The 22,194-nt window shown below is 45.1% G+C and overlaps 1 protein-coding gene across 2 annotated transcripts in view; it reads left to right on the forward strand.

Moving 5' to 3' along the window:
• SLC35F2 (solute carrier family 35 member F2) overlaps window positions 1–21,155 on the forward strand; it is a 50,253-nt gene extending 29,098 nt beyond the window's left edge. For both annotated transcript variants that reach the window (XM_046015583.1, XM_046015584.1), the window contains exons 2-8: window positions 4,418–4,593; window positions 7,567–7,694; window positions 12,671–12,830; window positions 13,800–13,956; window positions 14,467–14,519; window positions 15,754–15,908; window positions 20,097–21,155. In XM_046015583.1, coding sequence (XP_045871539.1) covers window positions 4,418–4,593; window positions 7,567–7,694; window positions 12,671–12,830; window positions 13,800–13,956; window positions 14,467–14,519; window positions 15,754–15,908; window positions 20,097–20,282 — 1,015 coding nt within the window. In that variant the 3' untranslated portion in view covers window positions 20,283–21,155. The remainder of the gene's footprint in view (window positions 1–4,417; window positions 4,594–7,566; window positions 7,695–12,670; window positions 12,831–13,799; window positions 13,957–14,466; window positions 14,520–15,753; window positions 15,909–20,096) is intronic.
• Window positions 21,156–22,194: the final 1,039 nt, after the last annotated feature.

A 22,194-nucleotide genomic window follows, 5' to 3' on the forward strand; every position in this document is an offset into this window, starting at 1 on the left:
TAATTACACAAACTCCAGCATGTCCAAGTGGAGTTATTCTCTTTTCCAGATGTGCCTTTTTCCTGCTGCCATTGGGGTCTTGGCTAACCATATTGTGATCTGTCCAGCTGTCTGGTCTAGAAAACCGGGTATTCTTCTAGACTCTGCTCTCTGTCAACTTTCCTCTTTAACTGGTTTTCATGTGAGGCATTAAGGGTAAGGTTTTGGTGCTATGTGCTATGACATATTTAGGGACCCAGGAATGCTCAGTCACTGGTGTGCTAGTCACTTCACTCCCTCCTATTCAGAAGATCTCAGTGATCTCACCCGCAGCAAGATAAGATGCCAACTTTAGAGCGTTGGATCCAAGGCCCTTTTTTTTTCTTTCTTTTTTTTTTTTATTCGTTTATTTGTTTATTTACAGCATTACAGTGTTCATTGTTTTGGCATCACACCCAGTGCTCCATGCAGTACGTGCCCTTCCTATGACCCACCACCTTGTTCCTCAACCTCCCCCCCCCCCTCTGGTTGTTTTTCAGAGTCCATAGTCTCTCATGGTTCATCTCCCCTTCCAGTTTCCCTCAACTCCCTCTCCTCTCCATCTCCCCATGTCCTCCATGTTATTTGTTATGCTCCACAAATAAGTGAGACCATATGATACTTGACTCTCTCTGCTTGACTTATTTTGCTCAGCATAATTTCTTCCAGTCCCATCCATGTTGCTACAAAAGTTGGGTATTCGTCCTTTCTGATGAAGGCATAATACTCCATTGTGTATATGTACCAAGGCCCTTTTTGATCTGGCTTGTGTGGACTCTTCCCACCCTCATCTGCCGCCATTTTCCTCTTTTCACCTTCTTCGCAGCTACACCGACCCATTTGAAATCCCTGAATGTGCCCTATTGTTTTAGGGCTCTGTGCCTTAGTATATGCTGTTCCTTCTGCTTAGCATGCCTTTCCTTGCTTGCTTGTTTGGTGAACTCTTGAAGTTTTGTAAGCCAGTGCATTATAGCATTTGTCTTGTCCTAATTCCTAGTTTACATGTCTGTTTATCCCCAGTAGACTCTGAACCTCTGAGGCAGAGAGTTTGTCTCTTAAAGGTTTTTTGTTTCTGTTTTTATTTTTATTTGAGAGAGAGAGAGAGAGAGAGCGCACGAGCAAGCGCATGTGTGAACGGCCAGAGGAGCCGAAGAAGAGGGACAGAGTCTTAAGCAGGCTCCATGCCCAGTGTGGAGCCAGATGTGGGGCTCGATCTCACTACCTTAAGATCATGCCCAGAGTCGAAATCAAGTCGGACACTTAACCGACCCAGCCACCCGGGCACCCCTCGGATTTTCTCTTCTTGTCCTGTCACATGGCAAAGACCCTTCCTGTGTGTTCACTTAGGGTTGACTCACCCAGCAAGCTTCCCCTTTGTTTTTGGGCCCCTGGGCTAGGATTGTTTGAGTTAGTTGCAAATTACTGAAATAAACATTCCAATGAAAAATACATTGTAAACTCTTAGAACAGATATTCTTTGTCTTCTGCTGCAGTTTTGGTATTTTCTACTTTGCTTCTGAGCAACTCTGGAAGGATTTATAGGAACATTTTGAACAAAAGTGGCGGTGTTCTCAGTCCTGATTTCTGATCCTTCCAGGAGCTGTCTTTACTATCTCCTTTCAGTTTCTTTTTGGTCAGTCTTCAAGTTTTCGTTCACACTGCCTTCTGCTCATCTCCCAGATATGTTTAAACTTCCATGTTTAATGAGGTGATAATAATAATAAATAATAATAACCCTGTCTTCAACACTGCTGTGTATTCTTCAAACTCTTTCCTATTTCTGTTCTCCTTTTCATCATTAAAAACAACAACAACAACAACAACCAAAAACAGTTATTTCTGCTTGATGCATTCAGTGGCTCATAATCTACGCACCCCACCCACCGGAATCTGACTTTGGGCATTCCCCCTAGCCAAAAGCTTTCTTTGAAAGCAATGAGAAACTTCCAGCTTGCCAGTCCAACTCTGTTTCTTTAGCCTTAAGGCCGCCCCTTCTCTCTGTAGTTTTTGATACTATCATGTTGATGATCTCTTCCTTTTAAAAAAAGTGTTTCCACTCTTAGCTTCTGTATCATGGCACTCCCATAATTTCTAGTTTTTCTCTGACTCTTGGGTTTCACTGGAAAACTAGAGAAGTGTCTTATATTTGGAGGTACCATATATTTGAGCGTATATGATAATTTCTTTATCCATTTACATTCATTCAACACATACTTAATTGAGGGACAGCAGAGTGCCAGGCGCTGGATGTGTAGTGGAGAGAAAACAGATGTGGTCTAACTTTCTGCAGTCCAGAGTTTCAACTTTGTTATCTGTTACTGGGTGACACGTTGTCGCAGACTTCGTGACCTTTATAAGACACAGGTGTTGGGGATCAGGCATCAGGGCGAGGTCTAGGTCAGCCCTCCGCTTAGGGGCCCCTCGCTAGGCTGCAGTCATGGTGTCTGCCAGGGCTGGGGACCCAGCTGCGGCCTCCAGCGGGGACAGATCTGCTTCTAAGCTCACGTGGACGTTAGCAAGTTTCCTTTCCTTGCCGACCGGTGGGCTGATGTTCCCAGTTCCTTGCTGGGGTTTGGCCAGAACGCATCTTCAGTTCCTTTCCACGTGGGTCTTTCCGTATAAGCTTGTTTCATGGGATCCAGCAGGGGAGAGAGTAGAGTTGACTCACAAGATGGAAGTGATAACCTTAGGGAATGTGTCCACGGAAATGACATCCCATCACTAGTACTGTATTCCAGTGGTTAGAAGCAAGTCACAGGTCCTGCCCACACTCAAGAGGAAATCACACAGGGCAAAGCTGCCAGGAAGCAGAGACTCCCCGGGGGCATTCTTAGAGTCCTCCTGTCACAAACCTCTTACTGTTTTTCCTCGTATCTGCCCAGTCATTTACTCTAGAAACCCTAACCCTAGGCAGCTCAGATGGTTGAACGTCCCACTCTTGGTTTTGGCTCAGGTCATTGTCTCAGGGTCGTGAGATCGAGCCCTGTGGGGAGCTCTGCGCTCAGCCCAGAGTCTGCTTGAGATTCTCTCTCCCTCTGGCCCTCCCTACCCTGTGCTCGCTCGTTCTCACTCTCCCTGCCCTCTCAAATAAATAAATAAAATCTTAAAAAAAAAAAGAAAGAAAGAAACCCAGAGATCATTTTCAGTACTTCCCCCTGAGGTTTCATGGGCTTCTGGGTTCTCTGCATTCTGCCCCTGTGGCACCTTTCACGCCATCCTCTACTTTGCACTGACGGTGACGTGGTTTCATTGGTTGTTAAGACGCTTCTTTCTTTAAATGCCAGAAGGCAGAGTGTGGGTCTTACTCTTCTGTGAATTCAAAGTGTCACCTCTAGCGTGATTCAGAGTCTTGGCTACACACTGGAATAACCTGGGAAGCCTGGAGCATCATCCACTCCTGGGACCCCGACACCTGGGACCCCGATGCCTGGGACCCACTGCCAGAGACCACGATGTGGTCGATCCATCCAGGCGCAGCTGGACATCGGTGTTCACAGTCTCCGTGATTCAGGGGTGCTGGGTGGCTCAGTCGGTTACTGTCGGACTCTTCATTTCCACTCAAGTCAGGCTCTCAGGGTCATGGGATCAAGCCCTGCATCAGGCTCTGCACTCAGTGGGGAGTCTGTTTGTGAGTCTCTCTCTGCCCCTCCCCCCATGCATGCCTGCATGTGTACTGTGCTCATTCTCTCTCTCTAAAATAAATAAAAAATAAAACCTTCGAAAAGCCTCCATGATTCAAACCTTCAGGCAACCGTGAAAGCCATTGCTTTTTGTTGAAGAAATTAAGTCTCCGGGAGAATGAAAGGTTGAGAAAGTGGTAAACACTTCATGCATGGGAAGAATTTAAAACTAGCGTCAACGTTAAAAAAAGAAAAAATAATCCACACACTTTATTTATTTATTTATTTTTTAAAGATTTTATTTTATTTATTTGACAGAGAGAGATCACAAGTAGGCAGAGAGGCAGGCAGAGAGAGAGGAGGAAGCAGGCTCCCCGCTGAGCAGAGAGCCCGATGCGGGGCTCGATCCCAGGACCCTGAGATCATGACCTGAGCCGAAGGCAGCGGCTTAATCCACTGAGCCACCCAGGCGCCCAATCCACACGCTTTAAACGGTAGCTGACATCACTTAGTAATCCAAATAATCTCTGTGTGGTCACTGAAGGCGGGGAATATGTTTTTTGGTGGGAATGAGGGGGAAAATCAGAAATGTAAAAGAGCAAAGATAGAGTCTCTCGAAATACAAAACTTTCGTTTTAGTGCATGTGAAGTAAGCAATGAAGTGAACTGAAGAACCACCTGGGATAATTAGAATATTTCTTCGTGTTGAGCCTTTGTGTGTGTGTGTGTGTGGAATAACTTAGTTGGGAGTTGTTCTGATTTTCTCCTTTATTTTCTAGGAATATCTTGAAGACAATTGCCCTGGGTCAGATGTTGTCCTTGTGCATATGCGGGACAGCCATCACCAGCCAGTTCCTGGCAGAAAAATACAAAGTGAACACCCCCATGCTCCAGAGCTTTATCAACTACTGCCTGCTGTTCCTCTTTTATACAGTGACTCTGGTGTTTCAGTCAGGTAGGTCGAATGTGAGGATGACCTTTTCAACGAATTATCTTCGTAAAAATGTTTTGGCTTCTAGATATTAAAAAAATTAAAATGAGGTAAAAACCATGAACAGGAAACTGTTCTTCATAGAAGTTATTAGATAAGTATGACACCCCTGAATGCTCTGAAAATTTATGGAGATTTATGTATAATTCAGTGAAATTGTTGATTAAAACAGGTAGCATCAAACTGTCCCAGTAGAAGTTGGCAAAATATAAAAAAGTGCTGGTGTGCCTGACTGACGTAGCATAGGACTCTTGAGCCCCATATTGGGTGTAGAAATTACTTTGAAAAAAAATTTAAAAAATTAAAATTAAAAAAAAATTGTAAATGCCATTACGAGTTAGGTTTTGTTTTTTTCTCCCGTGGTTGATATTTAAGAGACAATACTAAAAAGCCCTTAAAAAGAGCCTCACTCTCCAAAATATGTATTTCTAGCCAAGTGGAGAATGTTAAGTAGAACACTGGTTGAATGCAGATCAAGTCTGTGTGGTGAGAGAGACAAAGACAAGGAACTGGCAAGGAATTAACATCTTTATCGCTGGCTGGTTTTTTTTGTCGTTGTTGTCGTTGTTTTTTAAGGGTTTATCATTCTTGGGGTCCCTGAGTGGCTCATTTGTTAAGCGTCTGACTTCGGTGGAGGTCATGATCCCAGGGTCCTGGGATCGAGTCCTGCATCTGGCTCCCTGCTCGGTGGGGAGTCTGCTTCTCCCTCTCCCTCTGCTGCTCCCCCTGCTTGTGTTCCCTCTCCCACTGTCTCTTTCTCTGTCAAATAAATAAATAAAATCTTAAAAAAATAAATAATTTATCATTCTTTTAAAAAAGATTTCATTGTTTATTATAGAGAGAGATGGAGAGTGTGTGCATGCAAGCAGCGAATGGGGCAGAGAGAGAGAATCTCAAGCAGACCCCCTGCTGAACGAGGAGCCCAATGCGGGGCTCGATCTCACAACCCTGAGATCACAATGTGAGCCGAAACCAAGCATCCGAGGCTTGCCTGACTGAGCCACCCAGATGCCTGAGTGAAGTTGTTTTAGAATCATTGTAGAAATATGATTTGTAGCTAACAACACGGAAAATGGGCAAAGCGGGATTCTGGTGGACACTTTCGTGCCAGGCATCATTGTAACTGCTTAACTCACTTTGGTGATGTGTTACCTCACTCCCGTGAAGCACGTGGGGATTACTGTTACCCTCACTTTGCAGATGAGGAAACTGAGGCATGCAGCCCTTAGGTAACGGGCCATGTAGGTAGGCCGTGAGTCATGTAGATAGGAATTGGAGCCGGATTCCGACCCAGCCAGCGTGCCTCTGGGCCCATCCTCTCACGGCCGCTCCACACTGAGGGCTTCTGGTCATGACAGACATCCTTCCCACAAGAGGAGGGCATGGCTTTTAAAAATAAATGAAATGAGGTGGAACTCAGAAACGTGAAGACAATGGGTAACCCATCAACTGACCAGGAGGGGGTAATACTTCCATCTTCATCGTTTTAAGGTGCATGATGAAATCACCAATGCTTGTGAATCCTCACGTCATATGAACCTTAAAATGCACAATGGTATTCCAGTGTCGGGATAAGTGACTTATTTTTTTTTTTTAAAGATTTTATCTATTTATTTGAGAGAGAGAGAGAGAATGCGAGAGAGAGAGCATGAGAGGAGAGAGGTCAGTGGGAGAAGCAGACTCCCTTCCGAGAAGGGAGCCTGATGTGGGTCTTGATCCCGGGACTCCAGGATTATGAACTCGAGCCGAAGGCAACCGCCCAACCAACTGAGCCACCCAGGTGCCCTAAGTGACTTATGTTTGAAAGAAAGTGGAAACCGGTTGGGGGAGAGGGGAAAACGTCTTAAGGGGAAAGTGCCAAATTTGGTAAGATCTTAGGAGTTGGAATTAGATGCATGGGTACATGGTCAGTAGACTGGACTTTGCTCCTTTGTGGTATTGGCCTTTAGGAAGTCAGTGTGACTCGTAAGTACATCAGTGAGGTCCCCCTTGGGATGGTGGGTGGGTGCCTGCCATGTCATCTTGAGAAGACAGACTTTGTGTTTTCAAGATGTTCCTGCTCATTGGGTTTTAATAATAATCATTTGGTTATAATTCCCACTTGTGGGTTTTTACCATAAAGTCTTTCATGTATGTGCTAATTATGTATCTCCTGTCTGCTAGCTTCTCCAAAGAAGTGAATTGCCATTAACTCAAATAAGCAGAATTTGGGGGTAAAAGGTGTTTCTTCAGTGATGCCACCGAATCTTTTTTATGAACTTAACCACTGACTTAATTTTTTCTGGAAAGCACATCACTTCCAAAAGAATGACCACATGCAGATGTTAAATAGCCATTGGAGTCCTAAGAAAACATTTGATTTTTTAGGATAATCTGTAGCTTGTCAGGAATGACAGCATTCAAACCCATACCTGGTTATTATATTTCTGTTACAGTAGGAAATGAGATTTAACCCTTTTTCTCCTCCTTACTTTCCCTCTGGTGGTTTCTTTAAACCCATGGTCTATGCAGACATCTTAGCTTGAGTCTCGTAACAGAAAAACTAACAACTTGCTGAGCTATTGTAGGCATTTTGGTTATGAGTAATGGGAATTAGAAGTGGCCACATTCAGGGCACCTGGGTGGCTCAGTTGTTGAGCATTTGCCTTTGGCTCAGGTCATGATCCCAGTGTCATGGGATCGAACCCCGCATCGGGCTCCCTGCTCCGCGGGAAGCCTGCTTCTCCCTCTCCCACTCCCCCACTTGTGTTCCCTCTCTTGCTGTGTCTCTCTCTGTGAAATAAATAAATAAAATCTTTTTTTTTTTTTTTTTTTTTTTAAGGAGTGGCCACATTCAAAAGACATAGTAAACCTTTACTTTGACTCTTTAATCTTTAAATCGACATGCATAATGTCATTTTCAAGGAACATGTACCAACCCGGGTTTCTTTCAACCAGGTAGCGATAACCTTTTATCCATCCTGAAGAGAAAATGGTGGAAGTATGTGCTGCTCGGGCTAGCCGACGTGGAAGCGAACTACCTGATCGTCAGAGCGTACCAGTACACCACTCTCACCAGTGTTCAGGTGAGGGGCCCTCCTCTGACCCCTGTGGGTTTTTCAGCTTCAAGGGAAGAATCTGAACCCGTATGTGCTAACCCAATTTTATGGAAAAGCCGTTCCCTTGCAGAAAACCTAAACGCAGTGGACGCTGTCTGTTTCTTCACGGAGCATAGGTGCTAATGAGTAAAATTTCCCTGAATTAGAGAAAATGTATACCAGTTAATCAGTTCCCAAACTGCCATTGCTGTTACGGAATTAAACAGTTGCTACCAAAATAAGCGTTAAGTATTTAGTTGGCAATTGATGCTGTGATGTTGACAAGAGTTATTTTTTAAGTTTGCTTGAAGACGGCCTATAAAGGGAATGTACTTCTGCGCCACAGAGAAGTTGAATGTTGGCTAGGGAAGTAGATATTCGAGACAAAAGGAGCCATTGGAGTCGCCGGAAGGAACCTTGTAGATATCTGGGGGTAGAGATTACGCACCTTGAGTAGCCAGAGGTAAAACTGATGTCCGTGTTCCTTTTTTAGGTTTATTCTTGCTGCATGGAAGGAAAAATGTTCCTGCAGAGCTGTACTTTTTAGCTAGGTGTTGAGGAAGACTGATTCAGTTGTCTCGGTGTTCGCGAACTCTGGGCTGTATCATGACAGTGAGTCACCCCTGCGAACAACTGAAGTTTCCTGAAGGGAAGTGAAAGTGAGAGACTCCAATTCCAGGTTTAGTCTTCACAAGTAATAAATTTGTAAGGTTTTTTTTTTTAAGGTTTTTATTTATTTATCTGAGAGGGAGAGTGAGAGACAAAGAGAACAGGAGCTGGGGTGAGGAGGGGAGGGAGAAGCAGGCTCCCCACTGAGCAGGGAGCCCGATGCGGGACTTGATCCCAGGACCCTGAGATCGTGACCTGAGCTGAAGGCAGACCCTTCACCGGCTGATCCACCCAGGTGCCCCTAAATTTGTAATTTTTTGAGATATCAGTTTTCTCACTATATGAAACAGAGGTGTCCTTATCTCATCTCTGGAAAAATTAAATGAAATTAAATTAAAGAAAGAAATTAAGTGATCCGAAGGGGCACATGTACCCGAATGTTTATAGCAGCAATGTCTACAATAGCCAGACTATGGAAAGAACCTAGATGTCCATCAACAGATGAATGGATAAAGAAGATGTGGTATATATACACAATGGAATACTATGCAGCCATCAAAAGAAATGAAATCTTGCCATTTGCGACGACGTGGATGGAACTAGAGCGTATCATGCTTAGTGAAATAAGTCAATCGGAGAAAGACAACTATCATATGATCTCCCTGATATGAGGACATGGAGAAGCAACATGGGGGGGTAGGGGGATAGGAGAAGAATAAATGAAACAAGATGGGATTGGGAGGGAGACAAACCATAAATGACTCTTAATCTCACAAAACAAACTGGGGGTTGCTGGGGGGAGGTGGGATTGGGAGAGGGGGAGCGGGCTATGGACATTGGGGAGGGGAGGCGAACCGTAAGAGACTATGGACTCTGAAAAACAACCTGAGGGTTTTGAAGGGTCAGGGGTGGGAGGTTGGGGCAACCTGAGGGTTTTGAAGGATCAGGGGTGGGAGGTTGGGGGAACAGGTGGTGGGTAATGGGGAGGGCACGTTTTGCATGGAGCACTGGGTGTTGTGCAAAAAGAATGAATACTGTTACGCTGAAAAAATGAATAAAATAAAACAACAGAAAAAAAAAAGAAATTAAATTAAATTCAAGAAAATAGACTTATTTTGCTTGGAAGACCTGAGGACTGATGAAAATTCAGTACTTTCCCAATGTGAATATACATTAAATGCTACTATTATCTGAATGCATTATATTAAATATTTTCTCTTCGGTAACATCGTGCTAATCATGCTAAGCATTGTCTTCAGCAGACCTTTTGGTTTGGGGAAATGAGAGTTAAGACAGATATCACAGGAGGCATGTAGGAAAACCCAGCATTCATAACAATCAAAACCAGGAGGTAGGGATGCCTGGGTGGCTCAGTGAGTTAAGCGTCTGCCTTCGTCTTAGGTCACAATCCCAGGGTCCTGGATCGAGCCCCACATCGGGGCTCCTGCTGAGCAAGGAGCCTTCTTCTCCCTCTGCTTCTCTTCCTGCTTGTGATCTCTCTCTCTCTCTGACAAATAAATAAATAAAATCTTAAAAAAACACCTGTTAAAACCAGGAGTTACCTAAAGGATCAAGTTCCTAACAAATAGGGTTACATGTGCTTTTAGCTCTGGGTAGTAAGTGTACCCTTACACAGAAGATGGCATTTTCTAGTCACATCTACCCTCCTCGTACGCAATTACTTGATTATAATTTCCAGGAACTCTGGATGACCGATAATGACCAGTTTTGACTTGGTACAAGGTCTAAACGCAGCTGAGCAAAAACCCTTACAGTTGGGTCTCTGCCTGAGGTTCATGTCTTAGATTATTGAAAACAGTTTCTTCCATTCTAGCCTTTTAGAAAAACAAGCATTTGGTCGTCACAAGTTACATGCCCTGGTCCTCTCAAGGAGTCCCTTACAAAAAGGCCATCTGGCAGGCACAGCTCCCTGCTGAGGTGGTTCAGACTGTCCCTGGGACTCTGGCAGATGATTCTCTACTTGAGTACATCTGCAGTTTGGGTAGAAGGATGGAAGTTGGGCTCTGGGGGTCTCTGAACCTCCTCCTGAAGGATTCCTTCGCAGATGCTGGAGTGGTGACCACGGACGGAGTGGTTTACGGGAGGCTTACAACGTGCCTGTGGGCACCCTGGGGACTAGGTTTCTGCCCGTGTGTCCTCCTCTGTTCCTTCCCCACCCATGGCCGGCTTCTCCCCCGCTGCGCTGCCCTGTTCTTCCTAGAACACCATGCTGTTTGATGCCCCGGCCTCCATTCTCCAAGGCCTCCTTCTATCTCACTTTGTCCTTTCTGCTCCACGTCTAATAAAGTATTTCTAACAAAGTCTAACTCAGTTTTGTATCTGTGCCTCCCTCTGTCGACTGTCTGACTTCATACCTTGCAGACTATGGCTAAATAATAATTTTTTTTTAAATTTATTTATTTGACAGAGACACAGCGAGAGAGGGAACACAAGCAGAGGAAGTGGGAGAGGGAGAAGCAGGCTTTCTGCCAAGCAGGGAGCCCGATGTGGGGCTTGGGATCATGACCTGAGCCGAAGGCAGTTGCTTAACAACTGAGCTACCCAGGGGCCCCAATAATTTTTAAAGATTAAGTTAAATAGGGAGGCTCTTGGGACTGAACTCATCAAGGAGAAGACAGCCATGACCACGACTAGGTAAGAAGGAGAGTCCATGTAGGTAGATGGCCTGGTGTGCTAGAGAGCAGATGAAAAGTCGTGGCACTTTTGAACCTGTGAGATCATCTGGTCTGATCTCTTCATTTCCGACAATGACGCCAAGGAGGACTGGCCAGGGAGAACAGCATAGGCAGGTCCCTTAGATGGCCACTCAGGGCCCACCTAAATTGTTGAAAATAGAGCACATTTCTTTTTAAGATTTTATTTATTTATTTATTTGACAGAGAGGAATCAAGAGAGCGCAAACAAGGGAGCAGTAGGCAGAGGTAGAGAGAGAAGCAGACTCCCCGCTGAGCAGGGAGCCCCACTTGGGGCTGGATCCCAGGACACTGAGATCATGACCTGAGCCGGAGGCAGAGGCTTCACCGATGGAGCCCTGCAGGCGCCCCCAGAATAGAATAAATTTAAGTTCAATTTTAAGACACAATTTAAGGATAGGGAGTCTCCTGTGAGACTTTAGAGAGGGATCTTTTTTGTTTTTTTTTTTTACTTTTTTTAGTTTAAGGAACATCGTTTAGACTTTGTTAAGTCATTATGGCTGGATTGTGCTGGCATCTTCCGGGACAGGCTGTTATCATTTGCATCGTTTGACGGTTTGTTATTCAGGCTGGCTCTGTAAAGCAGTTCGGGGATTGCAGCTGAAATAAATAACAAGGCAAGGTGCCCGTTCCTGCACCCTGGCGCACCGCCTCCGGGACTGACACCGCAACGAGAGGCAGTCAGTCAGCAGCCGGGGATGGGCTCGAAGAGGCTGCGGGAGATTTAGGGCCTTGTCCAAAATGAGACACAGAGAGAATCCAAGTCAAGGTTAAAAAAAAAAAGAACAGGAGGAACGGTAAAGCAGGTTTGGGAATATTATTAGCATACGGAATATATTTTATTCTTGAATGCACTTCACATAATTTGTGAATTCAAGAATGGGGGGAATAAAATCTCTATTTTTCCTCCCTTAATCTTACAAGTGATTTTGAATTTGCTGTGATTTTTGGAACTGCCTTGTAGCCTGGCTGTATTATTCGGCGTGGAGAGGGTTTTTCTGGACCCACGATCATTGGGTGATCGAGGAATATTGATTTGCGGTGAGCTACGGTGGGGTTGGCCACTGTCAGGGAGGTGGTGTCTTTGGGCTTTCTGACAGTCTCCTGTACCTCTCGGTGGCTCTTAGCCCAACAACAATGAAATACCTGCTTGTGTGACTCTTTCTTCTGTGTTTGTCTAGCTTTCTGTCTGCTCCTGAGGGCTGGGCTGTGTCTCTCTCGTTCTCTGCACTCCAGCTCCTCTTCTAAGGTTTCCCCCACCTGAGGTGCGGAAGTCTGGTCGCGTGAGGGAAGGCAGGTCTGCCTGCTGGACTGGAGGAGAAACACGAGCGGGAGGGTAGAGATACAACACAGTCTACGAGGCAGAATCCCTGGGGTCAGCCACTGGTTCTCCCGCTTCCAGCTGTGGGATTCGGAGCACCTCATTTAACCCGACTGTGCCTTGGTTCTATGTAAAATGGGTTCCGTGGTTTCAGTCTCACAGGGCTGTGAAGATACAGTGAGTCCATCCAGGGGAAGGTAATCCCGGTAGATCGCCATCGAGACATACAAAACGGGCAGGAATAAAGGCTCCGAGGATGAGTTGACTATCTTTTAGCTGAGAACAGAAGATTCACGCTGTTTGTGTCTCCTTCCTTGCAGCTCTTGGACTGCTTTGGGATCCCTGTGTTGATGGCTCTCTCGTGGTTTATTCTTTATGCAAGATACAGAGCGACCCACTTCATTGCCGTGGCTGTGTGTCTGTTGGGCGTGGGGACGATGGTCGGCGCAGACATCCTGGCAGGGAGGGAGGACAATTCAGGTGAGGCTGCAGTCCTTCTGCTTCGGTCACAGAAAACAAAGTGTTGCTTGTGTTTTCGCTTCTGTGTTGCAAAGCTCTACGGGAAAAGACGGAAGACATGTCTTGCTTAAACTGTCTTTTCAGTTTTATTTTCACATTCACTGGCTTCTGTTGTCGGGACACGGTCCACCAAGTGTGCTTTGCATTTCTGCCTGCCCATGGTCCTTGCTCCTTTTTGTCACACTAAATAGTTTTGTTTTGTCTCATGAGACGTTTCTTTAAATATTTGCAATAATCCTCTTTTGGCCCATCCATTTGGATTAGTTACTGGAAAGCCTACCGTAGGGGCACCTGGATGGCTCAGTGGGTTAAGCCTCTGCCTTTGGCTCAGGTCATGATCTCAGGGTCCTGGGATCAAGCCCTGCATCAGGCTCTCTGCTTCGTGGGGAGCCTGCTTCCCCCTTCCCCTCTCTGCCTGCCTCTCTGCAGAAGGAAGCTTCCCTGTCCACTGGGTGACCTCTTTTTAGTCGCTCTGTGGATGAGAATACTTGGACTTCCTTCGGGTCAAAGTTCAGATGATGCTATAAAATCTAAATATGGTGTCTGAATTTACCTAGTCTCCAAGTGACTTCACTGTGTCCTTGGATTGAGAGAAGATGACCTTGACTACCTAGCTTCCTTCCCTGTAGTTTTTAGTTAATTCCCTTCCCTAAATTCCATTAATTTCTTTGTCATAGAATCATTTCCTAAGGCCTTACATTATCCGTCTTCCAGTCGCGTCATCTCCCGAGGGGTCAAAATATGAAAAATCACGGCAGAATTATGCCAGAAAGTGAGAGGAGTAGGAGTCCTTAAACCTCTAGAAAGCAGGGTCTCTCCTTCTGTAAAATCTTATTCAAATGGATGTGAACCAGATCAACTCCTAGAACCAGGCCAGAAGGGTCCCCTGTCTTGACGCTGTGTACCTTTTTGTGTCTTGTCTTCCTATAGGCAGTAACGTCCTGATTGGTGACATCTTGGTCCTTCTAGGCGCTTCCCTCTATGCTGTTTCTAACGTGTGTGAAGAGTACATTGTGAAGAAGCTGAGCAGACAGGAGTTTTTAGGGATGGTGGGCTTATTCGGAACAGTGATCAGCGGCATACAGCTGTAAGAGTCTAAAGTCTCCCTTAAAAACAAAATAAGCCCATCTGTGGTACACGATTCCTTTCCAGCTACTGACATTCATTGTGGTTTGGCCCAGATTCCCACATGAAATCAGCAGCTGGCTAACAATCAGGAGATTCTTGAAATATCGAGAATCACACCTTGTTTTCTTACGTGCGCGTGAGGCTTAGGATTTCTGCTTACGGTGTGGTAGAGACATTCCCAGTACAGACTTTATTTTTCAGTTATTAACAGAAAATATTAACTCCCTGTTCAAATGGAAACCATAATCTCATGCTGGGTGCTATTTGAAAAGTGCCTCAAAGGGCCTTGAGCATGTTTGTGGGCTCCTTTGGTTTTATTCGTTGTCATTTATCTTAAAGATACTTATTTTTATACACTAAGAAAAATTTAAAAATCAATGTAATTCCCCACCTTAGCTGGAGTATAGCAACTAAAATGCTTATAAGCTATTGACAATGAGTATGTGGTTCTCTTTGGTTTTAATCGTAGGTTGATCGTGGAATATAAGGATATTGCCGGCATTCAGTGGGACTGGAAGATTGGTATGTACATAAATGGTTTTCCTCTTTGAGTCAGTAGCCTTTCCTCTTGAGTGACAAAAATACGCGTCGAGAAATAAATATTTCATTTAAGTAATATTAAATCATTTCTGTAAAATCACAGAGTAATGTGGTTCCCAGAGGTCTCCGGGGTTTTACATCAAGTTTTCCCTGAGAACTCATAAAGGAGCCTTTACAGGAGTTAATTCTTAATCTTTACCCTCAGGAAGAGCTTTTCTTTACCAGGAATTTTGAACAACACTGACTGACCTTTGGTCACACTCACTTTCCATTAGGTCTGCGTCGCGAGTCCTCAAACCTCGTTTGAAGGTTGTCTGCTTCGTGTAATTCGTGAAACATTAACCCCAATTCTCTGACCGCGTGTAATCACCCATTGCCCTCCATTATGACTCTCACCTGATGTTCCTGGGCATCTGCACAAAGAAATAATGTTGCAAACAGTGAGGGAACGGTTAGGAAGGACTCCTCCAACCTTATTTAATGATGGGTGGAAGGACGTTAGAAACAGTCCGTGAAATGTGACGAAGTTCGTAGGCTGTGCCTCCGTAATTTGATTCAGTTAAAGAACTTGGCTTGCGAGAGTGTGAGCGGGTGTGCATGAATGTGAGTGAGTGTGAGTGGGGGTGTGTTGAGTATGGGGGTGGGAATGAAGGAGGGGTTGCAACGCTGAGCGGTCACTAACTGTGCCCTGAAGAGGATGGTTATACTGTGCTTTCGGAGAGCGCTGAATTTAGTGACATGAGCACAAGCTGCCTTTAGTGACTAAACATGCTTTATTCTGAATCCAGTGACACAAATCATGTCCAACCAATCAACCAGATAAAAGCAAACGAAAGACAAGGGTGATTTTTCTTGATAGTGATTCTGCTTTTATTGACCCTTTTATCACAGCATCACACTCTCTGGGGTGGGCGGTTGGGGCCAGTGATGAGAGCTGCTGAACCAGTCACACCATGAGCAAGTCCCCACAGACTTCATCAAACACCGTGTTGCGATTTTGAAGTCCTTCCTGGGTGTCGGATCTTGTTATTATTATGACTGTTTTTTTTCCCTGAGGGCTCTCTGTGTCTCATTTGCAATGCTCAGTGTTAGCAAGTGGCTCTGTAGAGTTTGTGGAAGGGTCAGGGCATTGTAGATGGCAGCCAAGCCTTAAAAGGGTCTTTGCCTTCTGATTTTTTCCTGTAATGTTAGCTGTTGCACTTTGCTTTTTCCGCAGCCCTGCTCTTTGTGGCGTTTGCCCTCTCTATGTTTTGCCTGTACAGCTTCATGCCACTAGTGATTAAAGTCACCAGTGCTACCTCTGTGAACTTGGGCATCCTGACGGCCGACCTCTACAGTCTTTTCTTTGGACTCTTTCTGTTTGGCTATAAGGTAAGCAAATAGATCGTGTTCAAATAGGAACACTTGCTTGGCTTAAAAGAAGCTGTGGGTGTCTTTACTGTTTTAGATCCACAAATAAAACCTCATCTTTTTGGGCAATAGTCTCATTGGACGATCTGCACTCCACGCAAATAGAATCATGTTCATAATATAATAAGAGTTTTGATGTTATAGACTTCTGAAAGGGTCTTGGGTACCTTCAAGGTCTTGGGAGTGCACTCTGAGAACCGCTACATCGGTAATCTGTCTTTCTTGAGTATACCTTCAATAAATGCTTGTCGATGAGCTAGCTATCCCAGTTATTTGAACAAATACCGAGAATGTTGGCTGTTGCTTGATACTTTTAGTTTCATTTGGGGACAGCAAATACATTTCTTTGTCCTTGTAGAATTTTATACCCAGGCAGAAATTGCTTGGCACTGACTTACACTATTCCCAGGAATTGGCCGTGAACTCACAGTGCCTCGTTCAGTGCGTTCTCAGAAATTTCTGCTTAAGAAACATAAACCATTTGCCTTACTTATGAAAGAAACCCGTTGATCTTTACAAACTTGGTGGTTAAGGTATTTCTGAACTTAGACCAAAAGAGTATTTGTAACTTTTTGGTTGCATCATTAAAAAGTAACAAATGTCAGAGTGAATCAGAGAAGTGACCTGACAGGCCTGAATTTCTTTTTTTAAATTTTTCATTATTATTATTATTATTTTAAATATTTTATTTATTTATTTGACAGACAGAGATCACAGGTAGGCAGGCAGGCCGAGAGAGAGAGAGGAGGAAGCAGGGTCCCCGCTGAGCAGAGAGCCGGACATGGGGCTCGATCCCAGGACGCTGAGATCATGACCTGAGCCGAAGGCAGAGGCTCTAACCCACTGAGCCACCCAGGCGCCCCTATTATTATTTTTTTAATGAGAACACTTGCCAAGGGCTACAAAATTGAGCCTTAAAAGTGAGCTGTGGTGCTGTGCTTGCATTTCACATGGCTGCCACCAGGAGGTGATGTTGTTTCTATTCTGCAGTTAAGCTTAGTGGTTATAGGTTATCTATGTAAAGTAGGACCCTTTCACCTGTGCATTTTTCTTTTTAAATCAAGTATATTCACCTGTGTTTTTCTTTTTAAACAAAATAGACTGATTTAGCTTTAGTAGTTTAATTTCTTCTAAGTAAAATACTATCCCAGTGGGAAGGAGGAAGTAAGGTTAAAGAAAGAAAAGCTTTTAAAATACACCTGCCACTACCTGTTATAAGCTCCTTTCATGTAGATATTTGCTCTTTAACTGCTCTTAACTTGAACATGAAAAAGCTTTTTGTATTTCATTTCTTTGACCATATAACTTTAAACCGTTATTCTCAAAATTAGAGCATGTGAACATTAAATTCCTTCTCCGTTCTTTTGCTTTATGTTTCTTTGTCCCTGCATGTCTCTTAACCCAGATCAGATTTGATTGTTTTTGTTCAAAGGCCATTTCAAGACTCGTAGAGCAGAGTGGGTCTGCTGTGATCTTCAGAGTAAATTATAGAGATGGGAAACCATTCAGAGCTTAAAGAAGATACCTAGCACTTAAAAAAAGTTATTTAAAGATTTTATTTATTTATTCATGAGAGAGAGAGAGACAGAGGGAGAAGCCAACTCCCCATGGAACAGGGAGCCCGACATGGGACTTGATCGCAGGACCCCGAGAGATCATGACCTGAGCTGAAGGCAAATTCTTAACCTACTGAGCCACCCAGGTGCGCAATACCTAGCATTTTAGAAGCAGTTTTTAAAGGCAGTTATAAGCCCAGTATACCACCAATTCTTAAAATTGTAGTTTCTAAAATAACCTTGGCTCTGATTTTTAAAATCAACAGTTGAAAAGTTTAAAAATTTCTGCACTCCTCAGTGTTAGACTCTGCCTCTTCTGGAATTGGTCTTGAGTAAATACTTGCTGACTAGAGTAGCCACAAGAAACTTCCAGTATAGATCCTGACACAAACAGTAAAATTAAAAAAAAAAAAAAAGAGAGAGAGAGAAGGAAGATAAAGGTTAGAGCCTCTAATTCAGGAGACTTCCCTCATTCCCTCAGAGTTTCTCCCTTCTAAGGGAAATGACTCCATTTGATCACCTGGTTCTTAAGAACATACAGCCTTTTAAAACCACCAAACCAAACCAGACATGTTTTGAACAAGTTATGTAGGTTTCCCTACAGGTAACAGTAAACATTTTATAGGAGGGCGTAGATACTGACTTTATAATACTGACTTTGAAAGTTAAGGGTAATCTAAATGGGTTTAATTTTCCCTAGTAGTCTCTGCATCTTCTTTTTCCCCAACAAATATTTATTAAATGCCAGCTGTGTTTGGCCATGCTTGTGAGGATCCAAGAACTAAAGCCAGGTTTGGGTGTCAAGCCAAGTTTGAGTCGCGTCATTATCATTGACTCTTTGCACTGAATCTGGTGCAGGCTTTCCTGCTTTGGGGAGGGCTGTGGCTCTTCCATTCCCTAGAGATATCTAAAGGCTTAAGGTTAAGAAGTGGTTGAGCGTCTTTAGAAAATAAAGGTGCAGAAGCCAGTGGTGACTCAGAGCAGCCCGGAGAGGACCAGGACTGTACACAATACTCATTTCAAAACCCTAGTTAGTTCCTCCTGCGACTTTTTGGAGTGTTTCTGGTTCTTTCTCCTCTCTCCCCCTCTTCTCTCCTTTTCCAATCTGTTATGTTTTCTTATCGTTTTTCTTTATCACCTTCTTATTAGAACTCTTTGGGGGCATACTTTGAAATCTTAAGTGAATTAAATATTTGTTGGCTTGAATAAAATAGCATGCTCCATTCTTTTTTTTTTTTAATTAAGATTTTATTTATTTATCTGAGAGAGTACAAGTGGTGGGGAGGGTTGTGGGAGGAGAGGGAGACTCCCTACTGAGTGCGGAGCCTAAAGCGGGGCTCGATCCCATAACCCCGAGATCATGACCTGAGCAGAAGTCAGACGCTTAACCGACTGAGCCACCAAGCACCCCCAGCATCCTCCGTTCTTAACTTTGAAATCAGGTTAGCAGGACCACTCATAAATTTGAGTTTGCTTGTACCAAGAAAAAAAAATGATCCTAGGCGTTTAATTGCACATTAGTTTTCTTAATTTTTACTACATCATCCTTGGTCGGTCTTCAGCTCTTCTCTTTCTTTCTCTGATCTTTCATGCTGCTAAAAACAATTATTAATTTCCGTAATGCTTGAACTTTTGTATGGATCTTCCATTCAAATAAGAGCAAATATGCAGAGTGCATAATATTATTTATTCAAACTTTGGGGGTGTGTCAGAAGGCCATTTTTCAGTAATAATAAACAGTGAATTAGTGTTTTTCTCTTCACTGCATTTTGTTCTGGGTGTTTGTTTTCCTACACTTGATCTTAGCCAAAAGGCGGAGAAGCGATCTGGGTGTTTGTTTTCCTAACAGAGGGGGCGGGTTGGAGAAGGTCACCAGAAACTCTGTCTATCCTTGTGGTGTGTTTGTCAGAATGGGCTCTCGCTGCAGTTGGTCCTTCTGGAAGCCGGGACGGTGGGAGGCTCACCCACAAGGCTCCGCGCCCTGGGCTTGTCCGACTGCACTTCACACCAGTGACCTCTTGGGGTTTGAGACTTTTCAAAAAAATGACGTCCTTCGAGCTCTAAAAATCTTACCTGCTCGGTCCACCATAAATCTGATGGTGTTACCCTTGTCTACCGAAAGAAGATAATTTATTAAATTTTAACAAACTGGATTTTCTTGCATTCGCATGCACAAAGGGTTGTGGAGAACTTGTCTTCTCTGTTCGCCCACATTTTATCCTGGGTCCTGTGTTTCTCTGTTTCATAGCCACATTACAAGCGGGGCTTAGGGTCTGCAATCTGCTCCCTCCTGCTGTCCAGACTGACCTCTGATTGTCTGCACTGAGTGGGGCTGGTTGCAGGGTGGAGGTCCAGCTGGGCGTAGCACAGAGAAAGGCAGAAGTTCTGCCTCCTAGAGATGCAGGGATCAGCTGATGGGACAGGTGATGCCGGAGACTGTTTACATGGGCGCGTGCACCGGAGGGTTTGGGGGTGTCGGCGTCTCCTTAGGCAGCTTCCAGAAACAAAGGTCACGAGAACGCGTGGTTGGCCCAGGGCAGCAGCCGGCCTGCGTTTGCCAGAGACCACAGCCCCCCGCCTGTTCTCCTCCTAGTTCTCCGGGCTCTACATCCTGTCCTTCACCGTCATCATGGTGGGCTTCGTGCTGTACTGCTCCACCCCGACGCGCACGGCTGAGCCGGCGGACAGCGACGTGCCACCCGTCACCAGCATCGGCATCGACAACCTGGGGCTGAAGTTGGAGGAGAACCTGCCGGAGACCCACTCCGCCGCCTTGTAGCTGCAGAGGAAGGTGCCGAGCGTGGGCACCCGAGGCTTCTGGGGAAACTGGGGGCCGTCGCTGGGAGGCAGCAGAGCCTGCTGGGGACAGAGGGGACTCTTGGAAAATTATTGGGGGGGGGGCCGAGCCCTGCGACATTGGATTGGAGCCAGTGGTTAGATTTTTACAAAGGAATAGAAAATAATGCATCAAAACTTGAAATCCGAAAATGGAGCAGAAGGTGAGGTGGCTAGGATCGTGTTTCTGCGGGTTTGAGGACCGATACCCATTGGTGCCAGGGAGACAGAGTGCGCGCCACGCTGGGGTCTCGGAGGCACCCATGGGAAAGCCTGGTGCGGCCGGTACCCAGGCGTGATCCAGCCTCAAGGCGCGGCCTGCAAGCGGGCTGTCCTGGCCGGCGTGGGGGCAGTCCAGGCAGGTTCCCGAGGGGAGAAGCCTTCCACCGTTGGAGGCCTCTGGGTGTGTTGTCTTGCCGAGGTCGTCCTTGTCCGCAAGCCCCGTGGCGCACCATGGGGTCTGGTGATCGATTGCATGTGGCCGCAACGGGGGTGGGGGAGCCCTTGAGAAAGGCTGGGATACCAGATGAGCACCGTCCAGGCAGGAAAGAGGGGTGGTGCGGTAGACCTGGGGACCCTCCGTTGTTGGAAGAGGACAGTGCAAGTCTTCTCACCGAGGATTTGTAACGTGCCGTGAAATTTTTACAATACTTCTTCAATTCACAGTGTGAACAGAACACGTAGCATCATTATGATTATCCACGACCATGCTGCTACTTTGCAAAAACTAAACTGTATGTCAACTTTTTTTTTAATGTAATAAAGAAATTGAGGGTAACTTCATGTGATTAAAAGATTCTGATTTCATGGCAATGCATCCGTTGTGTGGTTTCTTTGATGAACCCGTTCCCCTTCTGGATTTTTTTTTTTTTAAGATTTTATTTATGTATTTGACAGACAGAGATCACAAGTAGGCAGAGAGGCAGGCAGAGAGGAGGAGGCAGTCAGAGAGAGGAGGAAGCAGGCTCCCCACTGAGCAGAGAGCCCAGTGCGGGGCTCGATCCTAGGACCTTGAGATCATGACCTGAGCTTTAACCCACTGAGCCACCCAGGCGCTCCTCCCCGTCTGGATTTTTAAGTGACTTAATATAGTCAACATTTCTTCCTGTTCAGCTTCTCAGAATCATGTCTTCGGTGAGCTGCGGCAGACCTATGTGGGGTTATGTTGGGATGGAGGGAAGTCAGAGCAAGCCCACAGATCATTTGCTGGAAGAAGCTTTTTAAAATTCTGAATTACCTTAATTTTTTTCTTTTCCTTTTTTTTTTAAGTTTTTTGAGTGAAATTGTAAGGGCCTATTCAGCCAGAGCAGCCCACCCTGGTTGAACTGTCATTTTGTTGTAAAACTTGGATTGACCTTGTCCCCTCCCCCCCCCCAAAGGGGAACTTACTTAACAAGTCCCGGAAACCAGTCCCACATAACGAAGTCCAAGTACAGGGTGGGTCAGGCCAGGTGGAGACATCCCATCAGTGGGGGTGCATAGTGTCTCCTAGCTACCAAGGTGATGGGCTAGTTTCCATGGCTACTGTGGGGTGAATTGTAATTCAGTTAGCCACCTGTGTGTGTGTGGCTAGGCCCACCCACACGGCCTTTGCTCTATAAAAGTTAGTCTGGAAAGCAGGGAGGGGTCGTCCTCTGTAAGGGCGACCCCGACCCCGACCGGTCTGTTTGACGGTCGGTCTAATTCCTGATGCTTGGCGCGAAATAAAGCTTTGCTTGACCTTCGCTTTGTATCAGTCTCGCTCCTTTAATCACGGACCCATTATTAGGATACCCAGTTTTGGGGGGACCCAACAAAATAAGTTTTTATTGTCTGCAGCCCGGCAAAACTGATGTTTGATTTTCACTGTGTATCAT

Source organism: Meles meles, chromosome 8 (assembly GCF_922984935.1).
Source record: "Meles meles chromosome 8, mMelMel3.1 paternal haplotype, whole genome shotgun sequence".
NCBI classification, from domain to species: Eukaryota; Metazoa; Chordata; class Mammalia; order Carnivora; family Mustelidae; genus Meles; species Meles meles.